The 26,300-nt window shown below is 32.9% G+C and overlaps 1 protein-coding gene across 1 annotated transcript; it reads left to right on the top strand.

Moving 5' to 3' along the window:
* Nucleotides 1–60: 60 nt before the first annotated feature.
* On the top strand, nucleotides 61–14,767 carry LOC127730531 (protein SREK1IP1-like). The gene is made up of 5 exons (XM_052238968.1): nucleotides 61–197; nucleotides 7,128–7,196; nucleotides 9,432–9,566; nucleotides 10,019–10,088; nucleotides 12,871–14,767. Exons 1-5 carry the CDS (start codon nucleotides 191–193, stop codon nucleotides 13,283–13,285), a joined length of 696 nt encoding a protein of 231 aa, XP_052094928.1. The 5' UTR covers nucleotides 61–190; the 3' UTR covers nucleotides 13,286–14,767.
* The last annotated feature ends 11,533 nt before the right edge of the window (nucleotides 14,768–26,300 follow it).

The raw sequence follows: 26,300 nt of genomic DNA, 5'->3' as shown, positions 1-26,300 counted from the left end.
TATTCATACAAAATGTATTTCACAATACTAATCGAAAGTTTATGTTGAATTTCATTTACTTTTGACTTAAACACTACCAAATTATCTCCCTTAGTTAAATTTTAGGACGGTTTCGCAGAAATTATCAGTTCACTAGCTGTATAAGAAGAACCTAAGTCTTAGATTAATCCAGTGTGATTTATATGAGATAATGCAAGGTAAACAAACAAAGACAATATTTGATACAATGTGTCATTTGATGTTTTAAAGAAAAAAAAAATGCCTAAAACTAAAAGTAAAAAGTGTGTTGGGGGAATCATGATCTATATCGCTATTTAGTGAATCTGCACCTCTTGACCCGAGAATCTGCGCCACTTGAACTATTTACTTCATACAACAATCACTTTTCCTTTCTGGCGTTAGAAATTTTCCATTATGAATTTTACGGGAACCTTTGTCAGGTCAGGAATAACCATTAATTGATTGATCATTAGGTCTATACCTCAATTGCGGTAGGTCTTTTCACCACCGAACACCACCGAACACCCCCAATTTTTTTTTTTAATAATCTTATTGTTATAAATGTGACCTAAATAGAATATTTAAGTTATTAATTCAACAAATAATAAGGTTAAGAGAACATATATCTACATCGAACAGAAAAGGAGAGTCTATAACACTCCGTCTCTGCAAACCACCATTGGACACCTCAAATAATATTTTTTCTTCATTTTTATAAAATAGTTGTACCAATAACAAGAAAAGAGACATGAACAAATGTTAAATATTTCGGGTAACTAATATCCTTCATCAGTAATTGATGTCAAATGATTCTTATACACACACAATGTAATCTGGAAAAAAAGTGATGAATCCGGAGACGTTTTTCTTTATATGGATTATATTGATAATCGACTTTAACAGAAAAATGATGCATATAAACATCTAAAAAATTGTTAAATTAGACGTAATTTAATTGATTTTACCGTTTTATTGTATAAAATCACTGATTTTCTCAGTGGTTGATGTTTTTTTTGGGTATTCAGCGGTGTTCGGTGGTGAAAAGACCAACCCCCTCAATTGAGGTATAATCCACCATTTGACATATAGTCATGATAGTGAGATAGACCAATTGAGGTATAATGCAGTTTTATCATAAAAATTTTTTAAGAGATATTCGAGCATCTTTTTTGCAAATACCATCTTAAGCTTTAATTTGATGAGTACTCATTAGTGACATGTAATTGCTTCTGACTTCCTGTGCTGCGTTTTGAAAAATGTGGACTATACCTCAATTGAGAACTGTTAGTCGAAATTGACAGGAAGAGACTACAGAACAAAAATAAGACTTTATAAATGAAAACTAAAAATTTATAAGTAGGAAAAGGAGGGTCATATTAGTTTTTAGATTTCTATAACAAATTGCAGCACAATTTTGGATAAAAACTGCATTATACCTCATTTGGTGTATCCCATTATTTGTCGAATGGTGGATTATACCTGAATTGAGGTATAATCCACCAATTAATGGTTATTCCTGACCTGTTTGTGATGCAGTAATGGCGGACAAATATCAAACTATCAATGGCTACTTATAATGATAAGGAAGTAAGCTCCCTTTTTAAAAATGGCAGATGATTCACAACATAGAACCAGTAGCAGGACAAATAGCAACAAAGTCATCCATCAAAGATTTCAATCTAATATCCGCAAACACTCGTTCTCTGTCATGTCTGTTAGAATTGCTAAAACTTGGAACAAACTACCAGATAAAATCACTAAAGCCCCATCCATAAATACCTTCAAAAACCGATTAGATAAATATTGGTCTGACGAAGAGATCTATTACAATGACTATAGAACAGAATTATCCGTGAAGTCACGGACAAAAAAGTATTAGAAATAACTTAAATTATGAGTCAGGTGAAGAGGAACCTTAGGGATCCTGTACAGGAAATCAACTCCAAGTAACTCTAAATAAGTAAATAACGATAACGTGTATTATCTGCAATTTGATGTCGTACCATACTTGAACATCTAAACATGAAACCCAACTAGAATCTTAAGAGGGAAGTAAGTGGAGCTACGCTATGCCACATCATGTTCATTTAGATTTTTTTCCATGGCTGATGCTCCACCCAATTTTTTTAAGGCACTTTATTTACAAAAAGTAACAATAAGAAATGATTATTGTTACTTCAGAGAATAATTGGCGAAATATATTTCTGAACAGGGACCCGATTTCACACTGAAATTGCAGGCAACAATAATATCATTTTGTATTGTTACCTGCAAATTTTACATTTGCAAATAATGTCTTTTGTGTGTAGCATCAGGATACTCTGAACTGTCTTTGGGTCATTTTCCTGTATATGTTGTTTCATTTGAATTATTTATTGAACATAGCAATTATAAATTGGAGTCACATTTATACATATTTAGAACTCTTTTAGCTATTTATTTGGTGGCACTTCGTGCATATCCAGTATGTAGCCTGTCGCAAACTATAGATCCATATATATACCACATACTAAACGGTACCATTCTGCTATGTCCTACAGTGATATTTTATTTACTTTGCATTTTCCAAGGCTCACTTTTTGATCTGATTGAAATTAATGTTCTTGTCTAGCAATTTCGTAAGAAATTTCACAACTTGAACAACAAATTGTCCTTCTGATTAAGAATAGTAAGTTGGTTTAATCCATCCCCTATGGCAAAATTGAACCTCATATTGGTCAATTCATTTGGAAGTTGAATCATGTTAAAGGGGCATTAGCTACGAGATATAAGCAAAAATTAATATATGATTTTTTTTTGTTCAATCATTAATGAAAGTGAAACAGTGAAATGATAATTCGCTTTAAGCAGCCAGTTTAGTTCAATTTTGTCAAAATAAGCTAAGAAACATCGCTGATGAATTATTCACTTGCAAGTGAATAATTTGACCTCATTGAATCTATTCATGTGACCTTCCATTAAAAACCATTAACTAGAGATTGGTTACGCATGTATTAGTTGTGTTCAGCCATTAAAAGGAAAAGAATGTCAACATTAAAAGTGAAACAAAGATGAACCATTTCGTTGACTGATTCGATCCACAAAAAATTATTCTAATACAGGTAAAAACGATGATGAACTTATTTTTTCAACCTATAACCATGATAACATGAAATCAAACAGACCTAGAAAAGTCCAATTGCACAAGGATCTATTATGTTTATGTTTATACATGGAAGTATTATATTGACAGGAACTACCATGACCCGACATCAAACATTTCATCTGCTATGCCGCGCTCAATTTAATGACATGTTAATCAACTTGCAACATGGCATGTTATTTACACACCAGCTTGTGGCGCCCTACAATATTGTCATTCTCAGTTGCTTTCGCGATTACGGTAATAAAGGAAGAAATCGAAAGTTGTGATAAATTGTTAGGAAACAGCAATCGGCAAACCTCGGCAGATTCCGTTACCCTACATCTGCATATGTGTGCCGATTGATAGATTGATGGATTTATGCGAGACATCATTAATTCTATAGAAAAACACATTGACGATGGAAATTTGTACCATATTAATTGAATAAACGCCCCATGTTTATTGATTTATTTTTTTCGGTAGAAATTGCACTAAATGTAATATATATTGCAAGTTGTGATTTTATAATTAATGTTTACTCCAGTGGCACACATTTCATGCATATTTAAGACGATTGTAAAATGATTGTTCTGATAAAAATCAAAGATCAAAGAGATTTTAAATATATCTAGGAATTATTAAGCTTAGCTCTAAATCCAGGGTAAGATCATTGGTTGGTATACGAATGTTTCAGCTGAGCCCCGATGTGTTGAAATTTTTTAAGTACTGCAACTGTTCAATAATATTGACTAGTATCATTTGGACAAATAGTGATAAAATGTTTTATGGGACAGAGATGCTTTAGCTATTCCATAACATTATATAAGTCTCAATTTTTTCTCAAATTGATAGATACGGGTCAAACCATAAGTCATGATTGGCACATTCATAAATGACAAATAGAAATACTGACACAGGCTGCATATTATCTGACAAAATTCGTTCAAATACGAATATTTTATCAGTTTTTATCACAAATGTCAAAAAATTTAAACGCACTCATATATATATATATATACAACATTTTCCAAAAGACCAAAAAAGTGAAAAAGTATATTTAAACAAAACGCATTTGACTAACAGGTCGAACAACGGATGTTCTTAAACCCTGCTAAATAAGCTAAGAAACATTGATGATGAATTATTCACTTGCAAGTGAATAATTCGACCTCTTTGAATCCGTATTCGTGTGAACTTCAATTTAACCCCTTAGCTAGAGATGGATAATGCATGGATCGTGCGTGCTCAGTTATTTAAAGGAAAAGAATGTCAACATTGAAAGTGAAACAAAGGTAAATCATTAGATTGAGGGATTTGATCCTCAAAATATCATTCTTATACAGGTAAAAAAGATGATTAACATACATTATTAATCTATAATATGAAATTAAACAGACCTAGAAAAATCCAATTGCACGAGTTGGCTTTCTATTTATATCTATATTTATGTTTATATCGCTTATATGGCCATCAGAGGTTTTCGGGGGCCAACTATATAGTTAATTAGATGGCATCTAGACTAAAATACACACAAAATGAAGCTACATATTATCGAGCCCATGCCCTGTTAATTGATTATTTTAGACTTTTTATAATTTGGATAAATGTTTTACATTGTTATAAATAAAATTTGAGAATTTGAGTCAAATCGGTGAACATGAATTTGGCAGCTAGTGCCCCTTTAATATTGAATATATATATATATATATATATATAAATAATGAGGTGGTTTTTTTTTTATGGCCCCGCAACAAAGTTGTTGGGGCCATATAGTTTAACCCTTGACCGTCATTCCGTCATTCTGTCATTCCATCATTCCGTCATTCCGCAACAAACCATTATACACAATTTTTTTTTAAACGCCTTCAGATATTGGGCTGATTTTTGGTATGTGAGTTAACCATGATGAGTTACAGATCAAATTTAAGTTTCTTTCCGCTCTGCTAATTTCTGCCGAAATTACATGCTTTGGACTCTGATAAATTGTTGAAAATCACAGTTATACAGACTTTTTTTCTTAACGCCTTCAGATATTGGGCTGATTTTTTAGTATGTGAGTTAACCATGATGAGTTACAGATCAAGTTTAAGTTTCGTTTTGCTCTGCATATTTTTGCCAAAATTATGGGCTTTGGACTCTGATAAATTGTTGAAAATCACAGTTATACAGACTTTTTTTCTTATTAACGCCTTCAGATATTGGGCTGATTTTTTGTATGTGAATTAACCATGATGAGTTCCTGATCAAGTTTAAGTTTTGTTCCGCTCTGCTAATTTTTGCCAAAATTACGGGCTTTGGACTCTGATAAATTGTTGAAAATCACAGTTATACAGACTTATTTTTTTAACGCCTTCAGATATTGGGCTGATTTTTGGTGTGTGAGTTAACCATGATGAGTTACAGATCAAGTTTAAGTTTCATTCCACTCTGCTAATTTTTGCCAAAATTACGGACTTTGGACTTTGATAAATTGTTGAAAATCACAGTTATCCGGACTTCTTTTCTAAATGCCTTCAGATATTGGGCTGATTTTTGGTATGTGAGTTAACCATGATGTGTTACAGATCGAGTTTAAGTCTCGTTTGGCTCTGCTGATTATTGCTGAAATTACAGGTTTTGGACTTTGAAAATTGTTGAAAATCACAGTTATAGGGACTTCTTTTCTATATGCCTTCTTATTTTGCGCTGATTTTTAATATGTGAGTCTACCATATGCATGATGAGTTACAGATCAAGTTTATGTTTTGTTCTGCTCTGCTGATTTTCATGTCGTTTCAACACATCTTGTTAGATCTGCAGTACATCCACTTCCTGTTTGCTGATAGTTTGAAATTTAACTACTCATTGATCAAGGAAATTTTTCATTAACCTGAACTAGTATTGGTCTTGAGAGCTGGATACTATCCATGCATGTTTGCGTCCACATGTGTTGTTGAAATTGTAGATTTTTCATTTTAACTATATTTGTTGTATATAATTTCTGTGATAATTAGTCCTTGATCGATTAATTTTCGCATTTAAAACTGAAAATTTCTACTTTCCAGGGTAATCCAGGTCCTTTGCTATATATATATTAATCGGTTCGTCACAGTGTATATATTTATTAGGAAAATTTTCGTGACCCGGCAGTAACCGGAACACACCCTTTTGACAGTTTTAACTTAACCCCTGAAGAAATAAAATAATATCACTCACTATTTTAAATCGTTGTTGAATAATTAATTCTGGGCCGATTTTCATCTTTTATGCATCAGTCGATTTGTTTAAATAAGTTGTTCATGAATAAAAGTCAACCGATGCAATTGAAATAAGTAATGGTGTTTTCCGACAGGTATTGATGTTAATCTGTCTTGATAAAAACCATGTGATTGATAAGAAGTATCTCTGGTCAATTTATGACCGTGGCATCGCAGATAGTCACAAAAGAAATTAACGACAGCGTTCTAATTAGACAGTTTCCATATCTTTTCTACAGTGCTACCCGGGTTATAAATAAGTGTTAATTAATCGTTGTAGTTCCTGTCAATATAATACTTCCATGGTTTATATCAGTCTTCGGAGGTCATCTCGATGGTTAATTAGATGGGGTCTAGACTAAAATACACACGAAATGCTGATATATATTATCGAGTCATATGCATTTTTAATTGTTTATTTCAAACTTATTGTAATTTGGATATACATTTTAGTATGTTTTAAATCAAATATGAGAATTTTAGTCAACTCAGGGAACATGAATTTGACAGCAAATGCCCCTTTAATGTTTTACATCATAATTTAATTGTTTAAATTTATTTCACAGAGTTCTTGCAAATCAAACATTTTTTAGATCAGTGCCTGTCTGAATATATATTTTGCAGGTAACGATTAAAAATTATCATCTGGAAATACTTTTTGGCAATTAGTCAACTGTTCAGGGTTGGACCTCTGCGGGCGTATCTAGCTGTGCTCAGCGAAGCAGTTTGTTTGTGATATTATTGTTTAATATTTTTGAAACTTTCAGGTATAGGCAGCAAATACACCAATAAAACAAATGATGGTCTCAAACCAGCCTGTAAGAAATGTGGCTATGGTATGTATAATTTTGCAGGTTGCAATATATAATATTAAAAATATGTACTTTATCAAGCTATGCACAACTCAACAACAACATACATGTCCTTAATTTATTTTATTTCTTAAAACTTTGCAATAATCATGAAATTATGTAGTTTGATTAAAATATTTTTTGATTATTAATATGTTGAACATTGCTACTGTTTAAGACATCTCACTGGCACAACTTGATCTTGTTTTTATATGTCACACTGCTCCCACTAGCCACATCTAAAAAAACAAGAGCAATTGAGAGGTCTATAGTCATACATCTCACTTGCTGACTTGTATGACACATACACTGCTGCAACTAACAACATCTCAGTAAACAAGAACAAGTGGGAGGTCTTAAATCAGACATCTCAATTGCTGACTTGCTTTTATTTATTGATGTGTCTGGCATGACTGAGTTGCTGACTTGCTTTTGTTTATTGATTTGTCATGCATGGCTGAAATCAGTTGCTGACTTGCTTTTGTTTATTGATTTGTCATGCATGGCTGACATCAGTTGCTGAATTGCTTTGGTTTATTGATTTGTCATGCATGACTGAAATCAGTTGCTGAATTGCTTTTGTTTATTGATATGCTGTGCATGTCTGAAATCAGTTGCATGACTTGCTGATGTCTATTAATAAACAAGAACAAATGAGAGGCCAGACTGGTCTGAATTTAGTCAGATTAGAAATTATGCAAAGTTAAACAATGTTGTAAGCTTAGTACATTAACCAAGAAACACCTAATGCATAACTTTATCTGACAGTGTGCATGGTATTGTTTACCATATGGTATAAAAATTATTCTGAGATTTTTAATTCTTATTAAAATTAAGTAAGTTTTTATGGCCCCGCCGTAGCGGAGGGGGCATCAAGTTTTACCCTTGTCCATCTGTACGTCCGTACGTACGTCCCAAAGTTGGTTTCCGTTCTGTGACTTTAGTTGCCTCAATCAAATGTTATGAAACTTGTACACAATGCTTAATACCACAAAACACAGATCAAGTTTGAATTTTGGTGGCGTCACTTTAACAGTTCTAGAGTTATGCCCCTTTAAAAATGGAAAAATTGCTGAATTTTTTGTTTCCGTTCTCTAACTTTAGTTTGCCTCAACCAAATGCTATGAAACTTATACACAATACAATGCTTATTACCACAAAATACAGATCAAGTTTGAATTTTGGTGGTGTCACTTTTATTGTTCTAGAGTTATGCCCATAAACAAATGGAAAAATTGCTGAATTTTTTGTTTCCGTTCTCTTACTTAAGTTTGCCTCAACCAAATTTTATGAAACTTATACACAATACTTATTACCACAAAACTCAGTTCAAGTACATGTTTGGGTAGCGTCACTTTTACTGTTCTTGAGTTATACCCCTTTATGACTTTATATGATATGCAAGCGGGGGCATCATCTGTGTCCCATGGACACATTCCTAATTTATTATACCCCACGCAACGAGTTGTGGAGGGTATAATGTTTTTGACCCGTCCGTCTGTCAGTCCGTCAGTCCGTCAGTCCTATTTCTTGTCATCGCAACTCCTCTCAAACCACACAACAGAATTTCACAAAACCTTTTTAGATAATAAGGACATACTATGTAGTTGTGCATATCGACAGGAAATTACGATTCACTTTTTTTTCCAGGAGTTACGCCCCTATGAACTTATTTGCCAAATATACTACTGCAACCTTTTGTCATCGCAACTCCTCTCAAACCACACAACAGAATTTCATGAAACCTTTTCAGTTAATAAGGTCATACTACTTAGATGTGCATATCGACAGGAAAATACGATTCAATTATTTTTTCTGATACAATTTTTTTTTCTTACACTTATTTTATTTCTCCAATGACAATGTGGGGACGTGGTGTATGTGAGCCCGCTCACTAAGGTTCTTTAATTCTTTATCTCATTGACTGTCAACTTACTATTTAGTATTATAAAATCAATTGAGCAGTTGAGTCATTTCAGCATTCTTGTAAATATAAGGCAGGTGCAGTGTAATTGAAATACTTTACCATCCATGACTTTTCCATTCTTTTCCATTTAAGTATATAGTCTTTGGTTGGGTTGTTGTCTCTTTGACATATTCCCAATTTCCATTCTCAATTTTATTATTAGATATGTTTTTCTTTTTTTCATTTTTTATTTTTTGCTGAATATGTATTATAGAACCTTTTTGATCTTGATGACTTTTTTAAAATTATTTCAGCTGGACATCTAACATTTCAGTGTCGAAATTTTGTGAAGGCAGATCCTGGTAAAGATATTGTTTTAGATGTCAGTAGTACTAGCTCAGATACCTCAGAAGATGACTTTATCTCACCACTCAGTCAGTTCCAGCAAGGTTTGATATGTTTATGCCACAAAGTTAGTTTTGTAGTAGAGAAATGAGGTCACTGGTGGTATATATCAGTAAATATGATCAGCCAAATAAAATTTGTGTATATATAACTTTACATCATTCAGTTATATAAGTTTTTAAAAATTCTATTGAGTTAATGAGCAATAAAGAACTGTATGAGGTGTTGAAAGTTTTTACCAGACAAAAATGTTTACTCAGATGTACACTTTCAATTACATTTACATTGTTTTAGTTAAATTACTTTCTGATTTTCAATAATATGATGTGTGCTACAATATGTATATAACTTGGTATAGTGATTTAGCTTTGAGTTAAGTTTTCTACCAAAATCAGTTATTCTATGTGATTCTAACTGACAATTGAGTGAAAGAAAGATTCATATGGTTGAAGTTTATTATTACACAGAAGTAAATTTTTTAAACTGTATTTTTTAGAGAAGTACAAGACAGAAGAAAAGAAAAAGAAAATAATAGTAGAGAAAAGGAAAAAGAAAAAACATAAAAGGTTTGAAAAAAACAGATGTATTTCTCATAACTTAAGATTAACCTTTCATTTTCAGTATACAGTTACAGTAGTATCCAAGCAACTCACATTATCAGTATACCGTTATAGTAGTATCCAAGCAACTCACATTATCAGTATACAGTTACAGTAGTATCCAAGCAACTCACATTTTCAGTATACAGTTACAGTAGTATCCAATCAACTCACATTATCAGTATACCGTTACAATAGTATCCAAGCAACTCACATTATCAGTATACAGTTACAGAAGTATCCAAGCAACTCACATTATCAGTATACAGTTACAGTAGTATCCAAGCAACTCACATTATCAGTACACAGTTACAGTAGTATCCAATCAACTCACATTATCAGTATACCGTTACAATAGTATCCAAGCAACTCACATTATCAGTATACCGTTACAATAGTATCCAAGCAACTCACATTATCAGTATACAGTTACAGTAGTATCCAATCAACTCACATTATCAGTATACAGTTACAGTAGTATCCAATCAACTCACATTATCAGTATACCGTTACAATAGTATCCAATCAACTCACATTATCAGTATACAGTTACAGTAGTATCCAATCAACTCACATTTTCAGTATACAGTTACAGTAGTATCCAATCAACTCACATTATCAGTATACAGTTACAGTAGTATCCAATCAACTCACATTATCAGTATACCGTTACAATAGTATCCAATCAACTCACATTATCAGTATACAGTTACAGTAGTATCCAAGCAACTCACATTTTCAGTATACAGTTACAGTAGTATCCAATCAACTCACATTTTCAGTATACAGTTACAGTAGTATCCAATCAACTCACATTATCAGTATACAGTTACAGTAGTATCCAATCAACTCACATTATCAGTATACCGTTACAATAGTATCCAATCAACTCACATTATCAGTATACAGTTACAGTAGTATCCAAGCAACTCACATTTTCAGTATACAGTTACAGTAGTATCCAAGCAACTCACATTATCAGTATACAGTTATAGTAGTATCCAAGCAACTCACATTATCAGTATACAGTAACAGTAGTATCCAAGCAACTCACATTTTCAGTATACAGTTACAGTAGTATCCAATCAACTCACATTATCAGTATACCGTTACAATAGTATCCAAGCAACTCACATTTTCAGTATACAGTTACAGTAGTATCCAAGCAACTCACATTATCAGTATACAGTTACAGTAGTATCCAATCAACTCACATTATCAGTATACCGTTACAATAGTATCCAAGCAACTCACATTATCAGTATACAGTTACAGTAGTATCCAAGCAACTCACATTATCAGTATACAGTTACAGTAGTATCCAATCAACTCACATTATCAGTATACAGTTACAGTAGTATCCAAGCAACTCACATTATCAGTATACAGTTACAGTAGTATCCAAGCAACTCACATTATCAGTATACAGTGACAGTAGTATCCAAGCAACTCACATTATCCAATTCAGTAGTTATACTCCTGTTTCTTTGAAATTTTTAAATCGTACAAATATACAAAGTTTTCTGATGATGTTTCTTATTAAAGCAGTATTTCTGATTTTTAATAGTCTTAGTGATCTTTGGTATGCTGTTGGGCCAAAAATAAAATTTAAATTGTTCGATGTTGCCTACCCACCCACCTATTAAAAGCAGCCTACCCCAAAACATTTATGACACAAATTGTTTCAATTTTTTTTGTCAATATTTTTTCTTGCCCCAACATCGTTTTCGTGTCTAGATCATGTAAATTATGATGTTGGCCAAAAAGAAATCCCTACCTACATACCCAACCCTACAAGGCATGGTAGGCAACATCAAGCAAAGAATTTCTTAAGGATGGCCTTGCATTATGCATGAAAGTTGCCTGCTGTATATTCTCCATTCCCCTTTTCCCTCATGCTTTACTGAGACCAAATATGTTTGGATTAAAATTGTTTTCTGGTTTGGCATACTTAACAAAGAATTACCACTGATGGAACATTGATATAAAGAGGTTTGTAAGGCCTACATAAACTGTTAATGTATAAATCATTAAATTTGTAGCTAAATTTCATGGTTTATTATAAAGCTTTAGAAATAACTTGGAATGTCAAATCTACTCCCATGTACATGCATGGATATAGCAGCCCATCTAATTGTTACTTATATTTTGGTTTTGCTGAAAAATAGGTAATATGTATTGCTTTGTTCAGTAGATCAATCTATCAATCTATAGATAGATTGTTGTACTATTGGCTATGTCATGTCAGTTAAATTTCATTGGAGTTCTGGAAAGCACTTCTGACCTTTGACAGGAAAACTAGCAATCCTAGTCAATTAAGATTGAAGTCGAACACACCTACATTGTGCTGTGTTTGAACACACAACCTCAGTGTTGAAAAGCTAGTTACACTGTAGATGAACTACTTAGACCCCTCTGCCACTAAGGCCCCTGTTCTGCAGAAGCATAACATACTTTTATGTGAGTGACAATTGGCTGTTCATTAAAGTTTTAGCCCTTGAATGGGTGTTTTTACACATAATTTGAAAGTTTGTTTCAAAGATCTTCGCCTCTGAAACATTTGACCCAATTTAAACAAATAGTTGGCCTTGATTACACTGGAATACACTAAAAACAAATATATATTTGAAAATGCAATATTTGTTTCATTTAAAAAAAAAAGATTTTGAAAAATGTTACAATAAATATCAAAATGGCATATATTATCTAAGTGTTTGCAACTGTAGCTGTCAGTAATATCTATTTTCAGGTCAAGATCAAGATCTCCTATTATGAAAAAGGCAAAAGATAAAGGAAAGAAGAGAAAAAAGCATAAAAAGCACCTTGAACACTCTGAAGAGTCAGAAAGTGATGAACACAAAAAATCTCATAAAAAACACAAAAAGCATAAACATTACAGCGAATCATCAACTGACAGTGAGGATGAATATTCGCGTCAGAAGAAACATTCACATAAATACAGTGACTTATCTGATTCAAGTGATGATGATTATAGTAAAAGAAAGAAAAGACATAAAAAACAAAAGAAATACAAGCATCAGTGTGACCCTGATAGTGACTCAGATTCAGCTGATAGTGACAGTAGTGAGATAGAGCACAAAAAACATCATAAGCGTAAAGAGAGAAAACATCATCACCATGACCACAGTGGTACTGATTCATGAATAAAAGTATATTTTTGGTTCTCAGATTTATTTTGTATCTGTCAGTGTAAGTTGGCAAATTTTTTAGTGTAGGAATGCATGTAAACTGTATTGACAAATTAGGTGTAAGCAAGCATTATCTAAAACTGTATTATTTAGTATTGTTTTATTTGTACCGTACTGACATTGTTGAGGGCATAATTTCTATCAGAACTGATATTTAATGTACATTTTTATAATTACCTTTGATCAATTCTTTGATTAACATTTAGAGGACTAAGTTCACGAAGGATTAAAATTGGCCCTAAGAAGTTGATGTTTTTTTGATTTGGCCAAAATTCTACAAATTTCACATAGAAATAATTGTGATGTAACTATTAGTACAAACTGACGTCTTTTTGACACATCACATTAAAAATGACGAAGAAATGACCCCTCAAGTATTATTTGTGTTGTAGCGTCAGTTTTGGTCATATTTTCAATAATTTTCAACACTTTTTCACATAATTTACTTTGGCGGCCACCCCTGATCCAGAAAGTTTGTGTGTATAGGGATTCAATATTATTATTGGCAACTTTTGACTACAGAACATTTTGGATCCTAGGTTGCGGCCAAGGGTTTCCTTAAGCTTTTTGGTCCCAAAAATGCACAAAATCATCTTTTTATTGATTTGAGGATGTCCGACGGCGGGCGGCTGCCAAACTGTGTCCGTTCATAAACATGAAAACGCTTTGACGAAATCGGATATTTATTATATGATTTATTTTTATTTTGAGTTATTTCCCTTTGAACAGAAATGGTGTAATTAATAAGTATATGGATAGATAGTCTATCAATGATTGTATCTCTTCAATTGATTTTAGTCAGGAGTTGTCAAAAATTTCTTTATAACTATTTTTTTTAAGTCATGTGTGTCTGGAAGGTAGATGTCACAGTTGTTATGTGGTATTTTATTTTTGATGGGTGTGTTAATGTTTAATTTTTACTTGATCCTGTTTGGGGGTCCAGATTTGCAATTATCATTTTCATTAGATAATAATCTATTTTTATTAAAGGATGTATTTCGTTACAATACATTGTGTAGATAAAGTTGTTGACATTGATAGATAAGTTGCAGATATTAGTTTGTGACAAATGAAAGAAAAAATATTGGGAACTATTGATTATATATATAAAGTTTGATTACACTAAGTGTTTTTAAGATAACAAACATGTGGTAATTTCAATCACAATTATAATTGGAGTGACAGATTTATTTGAAAATTTTGTGTTTCCTAAGTGTTGTTGATGATAAGCTCTGTAGGACTGTATAAATATAGTTTGAAATTTACTGTTCATTATTAGACATTTTGAAGATAATTACAGATAATTTTTATAGATTTTTAAAAGACATTGTATTAAGATATTTTGGAAATTTTTTTTTTCTTTTCTTGGTAAATTTTTTGAAGAATTTTGAGGTAGGTTTGTTTGTTATTCTGTATAAACTAATTTTCTGAATGCTATATATATTTTTTTTACTTGATCCTGTTTGGGGGTCCAGATTTGCAAATATCATTTTCATGCAGGAAAATCCGGTTTGCTGTCACTCTGAAAGCCTCTTGTTTGATAATGTATCCAAAATGTGTTGACTTTGAAGCCTAGAATGTACTCTAATGAAGAGATTTGTTTAACCTAGTAGTAAGGCTTTTGATTTAGATCCATTTAAGAACCAAATTATGGCCATTTTGATATTTTTATATGATTGCAAAATATTTTGCGTTCATATTATATTATGGTGATGTCTGCGTCTGAAGACATTTTGGTTCCCCAAACAATAAATTGAATATAAGTGTATGGATCTCTATGAAACTTGAGCACAAGGTTCCATACCACTAAAGGATGGTTGGGATTGTTTTTGTGGGGTATTGTCCTAGCGGTTTTTGTCGCAGAAAGCTCGACATAGGGATAGTGATCCGGCGGCGGCGTTAGCTAACTTCTTAAAAGCTTTATATTTTAGAACCTAGAAGACCTGGATGCTTCATACTTTGTATATAGATGCCTAATGTTACGAAGTTTCCGTCTGTCATATGTCCATTGTCCTTGTCATTTTCATGGTTCAGTGACTACTTGAAAAAAAAGTCAACATTTTTTGTAATGTTAATTTCTTTCTTATTATGATTAATAGGATAATTATATTTAGTATGTGCCTACCTTGCAAGGTCCTCATGCCTGTCAGACAATTTTCATTTGACCTCGACCTCATTTCATGGATCAGTGAACAAGGTTAAATTTTCGTGGTCAAGTCCATATATCAGATACTATAAGCAGTAGGTCTACTATATTTGGTATATGGAATGATTGTAAGGTGTACATGTCCAACGGGTAGGTGTCATCTGACCTTGACCTCATTTTCATGGTTCAGTGGTCAAAGTTAAGTTTTGTGTTTTGGTCTTTTTTCTAATACTATATGCAATAGGTCAACTATATTTGGTGTATGGAAATATTTTATGATGCACATGTCAGTCTTGCAGATTTTATTTGACCTTGACCTCATGTTCATGGTTCATTTCTCAGTGTTAAGTTTTTGTGTTTTGGTCTGTTTTTCTTCAAATATAAGCAATAGATCAACTATATTTGTTGTATGGAATGATTGTAAGGTGTATATGTCTGTCTGGCAGGTATCATCTGACCTTGACCTCATTTTCATGGTTCATTGGTCAATGTTAAGTTTTCATGGTTAAGTTTGTTTCTTAGATACTATAAGCAATAGGTCAACTATATTTAATGCATAAATTGATTGTAAGGTGTACATGTCTGTCTGGCATGGTTCATCTGACCTTGACTTCATTTTCATGGTTCATTGGTCAATGTTAAGTTTTCATGGTGAAGTTTGTTTCTTAGATACTATAAGCAATAGGTCAACTATATTTAATGCATAAATTGATTGTAAGGTGTACATGTCTGTCTGGCATGGTTCATCTGACCTTGACCTCATTTTGATTTCTTTAAAAATTAAATTATTGGTGTTCCTTGATATGCTGAATCTAACTGTGTATTTTAAATTTTTGATTTTGGGACCGGTCTTCAAATTGGTTCACATAGTCCAAAATTAAACTTATTTTGATTTTATGAAAAAATGAATTCAAGGGGTTCTTTGCTAAACTGAATCTAAGCATGTATTTAGATTTTTGAATTCGGGCCAAGTTTTCAGTTGGTCTAAATAGGGATCCAAAATTAAACTTTGTTTGATTTCAACAAAAATTGAATATATGTGGTTCTTTGATATGCTGAATCTAACAATGAATGTATTTAGATTTTGGATTTTGGGCCCCTTTATCAAATTGGTCCACATTGATGTTAAAACTTAAAGGGTTCAAAATTAAACTCAGTTTGAATTAAAAAAAAATGATTTCTTGGGATTCTTTGATATGCTGAGTCTAACCGTGTATTTAGAATTTGGAAATTGGGCCATGATAGGTAGAAGTCCAATTTCAAATTTTTCAGTTTTTCAACCACATTCATTCTGTGTCAGAAACCAATGCTATGTCAAATATTCAATGACAATCCAAATCCAGAGCTGTATCAAGCTTGAATGTAGTGTCCATACTTGCCCCAACTGTTCAAGGGATGACCTCTGCGGTTGTATCAAGGTGTGAGTCCAGCGGAGCATTTTATTTTTGAAAGAGTTATGCACCTTGGAAACATTAATTATATGGAAAATTGCATCGTTAGCACACTTATTTGTACAATTCTTGCCAGAATTTTATGAAACATATGTCATAGGTTAATATTAGCAATGTCTTTAACAAGTTCGAAAATCAGTGCTGATTGATTATTTTTAAAAGAGTAATGCCCCTTGGAAACATTAATTATATGGAAAATTGCCTTGTGAGCACTCTCATGTGTACAATTCTTGCCAGAATTTTATAAAACTTATATCATAGGTTTATATCAGCAATGTCTTTAACGAGTTTGAGAATCAGCTGATCAATTATTTTCAAAAAAGTTATGCCCCTTGGAAACATTTCAAAAATAAGTGCCGATCAAATGTTTTTAATGAGTTTCCCTTGGAAATAATGAATATATTGGAAATTGCTCTCAAGTCTTCAACTCACTAGTAAGATCATTTTAAAAAGTTTTTGTCTCGCCTGCGACGAAAGTCGCAGTATGCGAGACATAAGTATTACTATCCGGCTGCAGTGGCCTAAACTATTTGTATAAAGCTTTATATTTCAGAAGGTAGAAGACCTGGATGCGTTTATGTGATACTTGTAGTAAAACCTTTATCTTTAAGACTTTCAACATAAAATCAATGGTCAGTAAAACAGGCGAGACATTTCAGCGTGTGCACTCTTGTTTTTATGCCCCACCTACGATAGTAGTAGGGGCATTATGTTTTCTGGTCTGTGCGTCCCTTCGTCTGTCCCACTTCAGGTTAAAGTTTTTGGTCATGCTAGTTAGTCTAACTATACAAATCCTTGGTAAGATGTTTATCCGTGGATTAGACTTGTCAACCTTTATTTACAGGAGCAACAGGCGGGTGTTACGAGTTGAGCAGAAACTGCAGAGATCATCAACGTTTTTTGGTGGTGTTCGTGTTGCTCAATCTTTAGGTTTTTTTTTTGTAATATTTTGTGGACTTGTTTTCTTTTCGCTGTTTTTCTTTTTGTCCATCGCTGTATTCCTTGGATTCTTCTGTCTCTTTTTCTACAAAAGATGCAAGCGATGTTGTTATTAGTGATTTTGGTGAAAAGAAAACGTGAGATACTAAAATGAATTAAGAAAAGCACCTACCAAAAATAGTTTGAAAATCTTACCCAAATTGAATTTCAAAAAGAATTTGATACCAACTTTTGATTGATTTTCCCTCGACATCTCTCAAAACAATAACGATATCGCGGATCACATAAAAACGATGAAAATTGGAATTTGTTATGACCTAAATTTGGAGATAGATCTAGAACAATTCAATTTTGAAAAGAAAGTGATTTCTATTTTTGTTAATTTCCTGAAAGGATTTCAGACTCACATTTTTTCGTTGTAGTCAAGACAAAGCGATCTACTTTTCTGCCGACGTCACGTCGTCGTGCCGTTGTCTAAATATTTTTTAAACATTCAATAACGAACCTTCATGAAATTGCTCGAAACTTTGACGAAAGTTGTATCAAGATCAAGAGACAGCATCCAGGTCAAACGTTTTGAGTGTTTTTACTTGTATATTTTTTATACTAATAAATGAACTATAGCCGACTATACGGTATAGGTTTTTCTCATTGTTGAAGGCCGTACGGTTGCCTATAATTGCTTACATCCCCTTTATTTGAATTTTGGTGGATAGTTGTCTCATTGGCAATCATACCTCATCTCCTTATCTCTATATACATTTTTTTACAGTGAACAATGAGATTTAGATTTGGGTTAAAAAAATTTAGACGTCAATACTTCTTCATGACTAAGAAAGAATCATCTGGAGCAAGGCCATGCAATTTAGCTTTCTTTTTTTTCCAACTTTTACTGATAAATTGACTTATAGTCTTCGGGCCAGGTGAGCTTTGCCATCACTTTGCGTCTGTCGTCCGTTGATTTTATTTTTTTTTAAATCTTCTCCCCTGAAACTGTTCAATGGATTGAAACCAAAGTTTGTCTGCAATGCGATCCAAATTAGATCTATTAGAATTAATGTTGCTAACTACTGAACAATGTCCCGCTGGAGCAACTGTCGTTCATTTTATAGCAATGTATGGTAATTTTGACATGATGTTGCTCATGTATGAACAGATGAAAATAGATTTGTAGATTGGGAACAACGGGATGCCGATGAAGCTACTCCGATGCACTTTGCGTTTTGCCATTATAACTATATTTTCATAGTTTTCAATTATATGAAGAAATAATTGAATTTAATTTTTTCTTCTAGTTCTGTTAACGGTTCAAGTGTATATCACTCAGCAGCCATATGCCAGTCATTACATTGTTTCTTTTTCATAGATACGACCGATATCAATTTAATATTCCTGATTGTTTGGATTATAAAAATTGAAGTATTTTACATTACAGTATGCTACTTCCATTGAGACAAACTCATGATGATCTGTATACCGGTGTTAGAGAGAATGGGTTTATATTTGCAATGTTTCAGGTTTGTCTCAATTCTAAGCATAACTTTCTCCATATTGATAATGAAGGAAAGAATTTTCTGCACTACGCTGCTAAATACGGAAATTACTTTGGATTTATTAATGTATTTCGTAGTTTATCTGGACATGGTGTTATGAGGCTTTTGACCCAAAATGACACATCTGAAAATACGCCTGTTGACGAAATATTTCAGGCAATGCAAACACGTAAGTTCTTCGATCCTATACGCATCCCTTCAGGGTGTGAGATAAGAGATGTCAGGGGCGTAGCTATCTTCTTAATGAAGTGGCATCACAAACTAAAGGGCGAGGGGTCTGGGGGCCGCCTTAGGCTCCCAGTAGGTCCAGGGCAAAGCCCTGGTAGGGGTCCAGGGGGCGAAGCCCCCCGGAAGCTCCGCATATATAGCGTTTCAAAACAATCACAACCGAAATAAAACTTGGACATTTTTGTTGTGGTTTTTTGGTCAACTATTTGTTAAACTTCGAGTCGAATGAAGACTTAACATTGTCGTATGCGTTTTTTGTACGAGAAAGCTTTTAAAATCACGGAGATTTGTTCCATATGCTAGTATTTGTATTGAGCAAAGTAGATTTAAAAAAACAAACAATAAACATAAACATAAACACAATACTATATGTGGAGTTTCTGTTAGCATAAATCATTGGATACCAAATACTTGGTGGACACATTCTCATATATTTTGCTTAACATAAGTAAACATACATAGTATTATAGGTCTCTGATCAAAAGGACGGATTTGCAAAATTCAATGCAACTAAATTGCTATCAATAGCAATCCGGAAATCTAGGATTTACCCGATTTTGATGCTTACGGTTTACGCTAAAGAACAATTTCAACATATTGTTCAAAACAACCCCCCATTACTACACTTCATTACAGAATATGACGGGCCAGATATTGCAGAATTCTTTTTAACGACAGATAATTCCCTCAAATGTAACGACAGCTTTAGCCCTCTTCATGAGATTATTATGAACGATAGAAATACACAGACAATGTATTATAATCTTGAGTTTCTGAACAAATACTTGAAAGATTACTCTTGCAAAATACTGGACAAGTGTTTTGATAAGGATGGATATAATTTGCTCCATCGAGCCGCCATGGAAGGAAACTTGTTGGGAACACAATTCTTAGTGAAAAAAGGAATGAATGTAATACATTTGTCTCGTCATGGCAAATCGGCTTAAAGTATTTCAATAATCAAAGCTCCTTTTCTAGAAAATGATGCCGTGCCTTTGCGCTATAGTAAAAGCTCTCCATATCAAGTACTGCAATACATATCGGAAAACAGAACTGAAAAAAATGATAATTTATTTTATGATGGACGTTACATTGACAAGTTTGACATGCTAATTTTAGATTAAAGAAAGTTTTGAATGTATTTCAAATTAATTAAATTATATGGTTTTCATTCTTGTTCTGAACTCATGAAAATGCACATCTTGGCAGTTTAAAGTTAAAAAGAATAATGAGGTTAAAAAAAGTAATGAACGTCACAAAAATATGATGTATATTTGTTTAGTTTCCATTCCAACTAATCACTACTAGACATCAGGAGAGTCAAAATGGTTAAGATTATATAACTGGTAGTAGTGAAAACCCACAGAGTCAATGGGAAATGGATATTAATAATGGTTTATTTGTATAGTGTGATGGAAATTTTATTTGACAGTTTGACATTTTATAAGTCACATGTCACATCCATGTAACGGGCGTCACAAAAATATTCTGTATATTCTGTGTATTTTGTTATTTTTCAACCTAATTTCTCACAACTAGACACTGGTAGAGTCAGAATTGGTAACATACTTCAAAATGGTTGTATGTAAAACATAAAGAATCAATAGAAAATAGATACTAATAATAATTCATTTGTATAGTGTGACAGAAGTTTTGTTTGACAGTTTGACATTTTACAAGTTAAATTTTACACTCATACATGAGAATTATAGAAGAAATGATGTGCTGAAAACTTTGGTACTTAATCAAAGATGTAGAACCAGCATTTCTTGCATACTACTAAATAACATTGCGTATATCAACACAGTTCGACAGGAATTATAAACTAATTATTTTAGGGAATATTGTCAAAAATAACACCTGTTCTATATGATTGTGGAATTTGGAACTGAATGACTCAACTTCGACTTTCTATTGCACAATTTCTATGTAAGGGTAGAATAATAACAGTTCACTGGTATCATGATATTCTCTGTTCAAAACAATGAGATAGATACTTGCAAATGTTCGCCCGTTACACAGGGAGGTCAAACAATAACGGGCGTTCGTTGATTAATTGTCAAATAGTAATTGGCAAAAATAGTTTCCTTGTTTTCATTAAAATATTTCATTTTAACTAACAATTATTGTCAATAACTTTCACAATATCTATATTAAATATAACCATAGCATGATACTTAGTGGTTTTATCTCAAATGAGACACTTTGTACAATCATTAAATATTAGAACGCCCGTTATTCTTGAAAAAAATATTTGACCGACACTAAACTTACCCATCTGCAAGTTACACTATCCATTTTTGACACATAGATCATTGACATAGTAATCATGTGTACCCAAACCAATTACAAAGCACATGATGCGATGATATATACCACTCTTTCATGTAAATATAGACAGTTTGATCGCCCGTTACTTTTTGACCGACAAAACTTTAGAAAATTTGAAATGCCGTCTTTTGAAATATCTATGTCTGAATGCAATATTTCTAAAAAAGATTTAAAGGATAATTATTTGTAGGTTCCTGTACATTTGTAGGGTTATATTAGACATTGCACTTCAACAGTAAACAAAGTTTAAAATTAGGTCATATTTTGACAGACAGCATAATGGGCAAACAGTGACTTTTGAAGAGTTTTTTCTCAATAAATCTACACAAATTATTCCTACTCATAGGTTTGAAGTGATCCTTGACATGTTCTGTCAATACGGTTTCTGATAAAACACTTAACGTACGAAAACATGGGAGTTTTGCAATCAACACACACGCGAATATCTTCTTTTTCGTTCAAAAATATTCAAAGTAATATGAAAAATGAGAATTTGACAATTGGAAAGTTGAAATCATCTCGTTTGTCATAGATTCTAGTTGAAAGTCGTCAATCTGTGTCAATATCGAGGAAAAGAAGCTGACATTCTAGTTTCGGTAGAATCGTTGATCTCAAGTTCACTGGCATATATGAGATACAATCACTGAGATGTGGGTTATTGAGTGACAGGACATCATCAATATATATGAAAGTGAAATAAAAGAACTTTTCAATATGTTTTTCTTTTTTGTCTTTGAGAAGGTTTTGTATGAATACTGCTTCATATGAGTATAAAAATAAAAACAAGTCGGTCAGTAGGGATGCACAATAAGCACCCATTAGAATACCGACTGTCTGTTGAAATATCAATCCACTTAACTTAACAAATATGTTGTCTATCAAAAAGTCCAGCATTTTGATGATATCATATTCGGTGTATTTTTATTTTTTTTGGAATCAGTGCGGTTAGATAAGATTTTATATGACATAAAAAAACAATCTAATTAAAATATAGATCTCGGATTTCGTTATACTACGTTACTACATACGAGCCTCGTATGTAGTAACGTAGTATAACGAAATCCGAGATCTATATTTTAATTAGATTGATAAAAAAAGAAAGTTATATTCAGTTATCAAAATAATTATATTACATATAACACATCTTCCGTTTAAAAATGAAGATATTTATACAAAATTAGTATTGGTACTAAAGTAATCAAGCTATGATATAGTAACCAATATTTCTTTATCTTTTTATTTTTGAAAGAGTTATGCACCTTGGAAACATTAATTATATGGAAAATTGCATCGTTAGCACACTTATTTGTACAATTCTTGCCAGAATTTTATGAAACATATGTCATAGGTTAATATTAGCAATGTCTTTAACAAGTTCGAAAATCAGTGCTGATCGATTATTTTTAAAAGAGTAATGCCCCTTGGAAACATTAATTATATGGAAAATTGCCTTGTGAGCACTCTCATGTGTACAATTCTTGCCAGAATTTTATAAAACTTATATCATAGGTTTATATCAGCAATGTCTTTAACGAGTTTGAGAATCAGCTGATCAATTATTTTCAAAAAAGTTATGCCCCTTGGAAACATTTCAAAAATAAGTGCCGATCAAATGTTTTTAATGAGTTTCCCTTGGAAATAATGAATATATCGGAAATTGCTCTCAAGTCTTCAACTCACTAGTAAGATCATTTTAAAAAGTTTTTGTCTCGCCTGCGACGAAAGTCGCAGTATGCGAGACATAAGTATTACTATCCGGCTGCAGTGGCCTAAACTATTTGTATAAAGCTTTATATTTCAGAAGGTAGAAGACCTGGATGCGTTTATGTGATACTTGTAGTAAAACCTTTATCTTTAAGACTTTCAACATAAAATCAATGGTCAGTAAAACAGGCGAGACATTTCAGCGTGTGCACTCTTGTTTTTATGCCCCACCTACGATAGTAGTAGGGGCATTATGTTTTCTGGTCTGTGCGTCCCTTCGTCTGTCCCACTTCAGGTTAAAGTTTTTGGTCATGCTAGTTAGTCTAACTATACAAATCCTTGGTAAGATGTTTATCCGTGGATTAGACTTGTCAACCTTTATTTACAGGAGCAACAGGCGGGTGTTACGAGTTGAGCAGAAACTGCAGAGATCATCAACGTTTTTTGGTGGTGTTCGTGTTGCTCAATCTTTAGGTTTTTTTTTTGTAATATTTTGTGGACTTGTTTTCTTTTCGCTGTTTTTCTTTTTGTCCATCGCTGTATTCCTTGGATTCTTCTGTCTCTTTTTCTACAAAAGATGCAAGCGATGTTGTTATTAGTGATTTTGGTGAAAAGAAAACGTGAGATACTAAAATGAATTAAGAAAAGCACCTACCAAAAATAGTTTGAAAATCTTACCCAAATTGAATTTCAAAAAGAATTTGATACCAACTTTTGATTGATTTTCCCTCGACATCTCTCAAAACAATAACGATATCGCGGATCACATAAAAACGATGAAAATTGGAATTTGTTATGACCTAAATTTGGAGATAGATCTAGAACAATTCAATTTTGAAAAGAAAGTGATTTCTATTTTTGTTAATTTCCTGAAAGGATTTCAGACTCACATTTTTTCGTTGTAGTCAAGACAAAGCGATCTACTTTTCTGCCGACGTCACGTCGTCGTGCCGTTGTCTAAATATTTTTTAAACATTCAATAACGAACCTTCATGAAATTGCTCGAAACTTTGACGAAAGTTGTATCAAGATCAAGAGACAGCATCCAGGTCAAACGTTTTGAGTGTTTTTACTTGTATATTTTTTATACTAATAAATGAACTATAGCCGACTATACGGTATAGGTTTTTCTCATTGTTGAAGGCCGTACGGTTGCCTATAATTGCTTACATCCCCTTTATTTGAATTTTGGTGGATAGTTGTCTCATTGGCAATCATACCTCATCTCCTTATCTCTATATACATTTTTTTACAGTGAACAATGAGATTTAGATTTGGGTTAAAAAAATTTAGACGTCAATACTTCTTCATGACTAAGAAAGAATCATCTGGAGCAAGGCCATGCAATTTAGCTTTCTTTTTTTTCCAACTTTTACTGATAAATTGACTTATAGTCTTCGGGCCAGGTGAGCTTTGCCATCACTTTGCGTCTGTCGTCCGTTGATTTTATTTTTTTTTAAATCTTCTCCCCTGAAACTGTTCAATGGATTGAAACCAAAGTTTGTCTGCAATGCGATCCAAATTAGATCTATTAGAATTAATGTTGCTAACTACTGAACAATGTCCCGCTGGAGCAACTGTCGTTCATTTTATAGCAATGTATGGTGATTTGGACATGATGTTGCTCATGTATGAACAGATGAAAATAGATTTGTAGATTGGGAACAACGGGATGCCGATGAAGCTACTCCGATGCACTTTGCGTTTTGCCATTATAACTATATTTTCATAGTTTTCAATTATATGAAGAAATAATTGAATTTAATTTTTTCTTCTAGTTCTGTTAACGGTTCAAGTGTATATCACTCAGCAGCCATATGCCAGTCATTACATTGTTTCTTTTTCATAGATACGACCGATATCAATTTAATATTCCTGATTGTTTGGATTATAAAAATTGAAGTATTTTACATTACAGTATGCTACTTCCATTGAGACAAACTCATGATGATCTGTATACCGGTGTTAGAGAGAATGGGTTTATATTTGCAATGTTTCAGGTTTGTCTCAATTCTAAGCATAACTTTCTCCATATTGATAATGAAGGAAAGAATTTTCTGCACTACGCTGCTAAATACGGAAATTACTTTGGATTTATTAATGTATTTCGTAGTTTATCTGGACATGGTGTTATGAGGCTTTTGACCCAAAATGACACATCTGAAAATACGCCTGTTGACGAAATATTTCAGGCAATGCAAACACGTAAGTTCTTCGATCCTATACGCATCCCTTCAGGGTGTGAGATAAGAGATGTCAGGGGCGTAGCTATCTTCTTAATGAAGTGGCATCACAAACTAAAGGGCGAGGGGTCTGGGGGCCGCCTTAGGCTCCCAGTAGGTCCAGGGCAAAGCCCTGGTAGGGGTCCAGGGGGCGAAGCCCCCCGGAAGCTCCGCATATATAGCGTTTCAAAACAATCACAACCGAAATAAAACTTGGACATTTTTGTTGTGGTTTTTTGGTCAACTATTTGTTAAACTTCGAGTCGAATGAAGACTTAACATTGTCGTATGCGTTTTTTGTACGAGAAAGCTTTTAAAATCACGGAGATTTGTTCCATATGCTAGTATTTGTATTGAGCAAAGTAGATTTAAAAAAACAAACAATAAACATAAACA

Source organism: Mytilus californianus, unplaced genomic scaffold (genome assembly GCF_021869535.1).
Source record: "Mytilus californianus isolate M0D057914Y unplaced genomic scaffold, xbMytCali1.0.p SCAF_1, whole genome shotgun sequence".
Taxonomy (NCBI): domain Eukaryota; kingdom Metazoa; phylum Mollusca; class Bivalvia; order Mytilida; family Mytilidae; genus Mytilus; species Mytilus californianus.
Note: the sequence above shows the minus strand (reverse complement) of the source record. Positions and strands in the feature narration are given on the sequence as shown.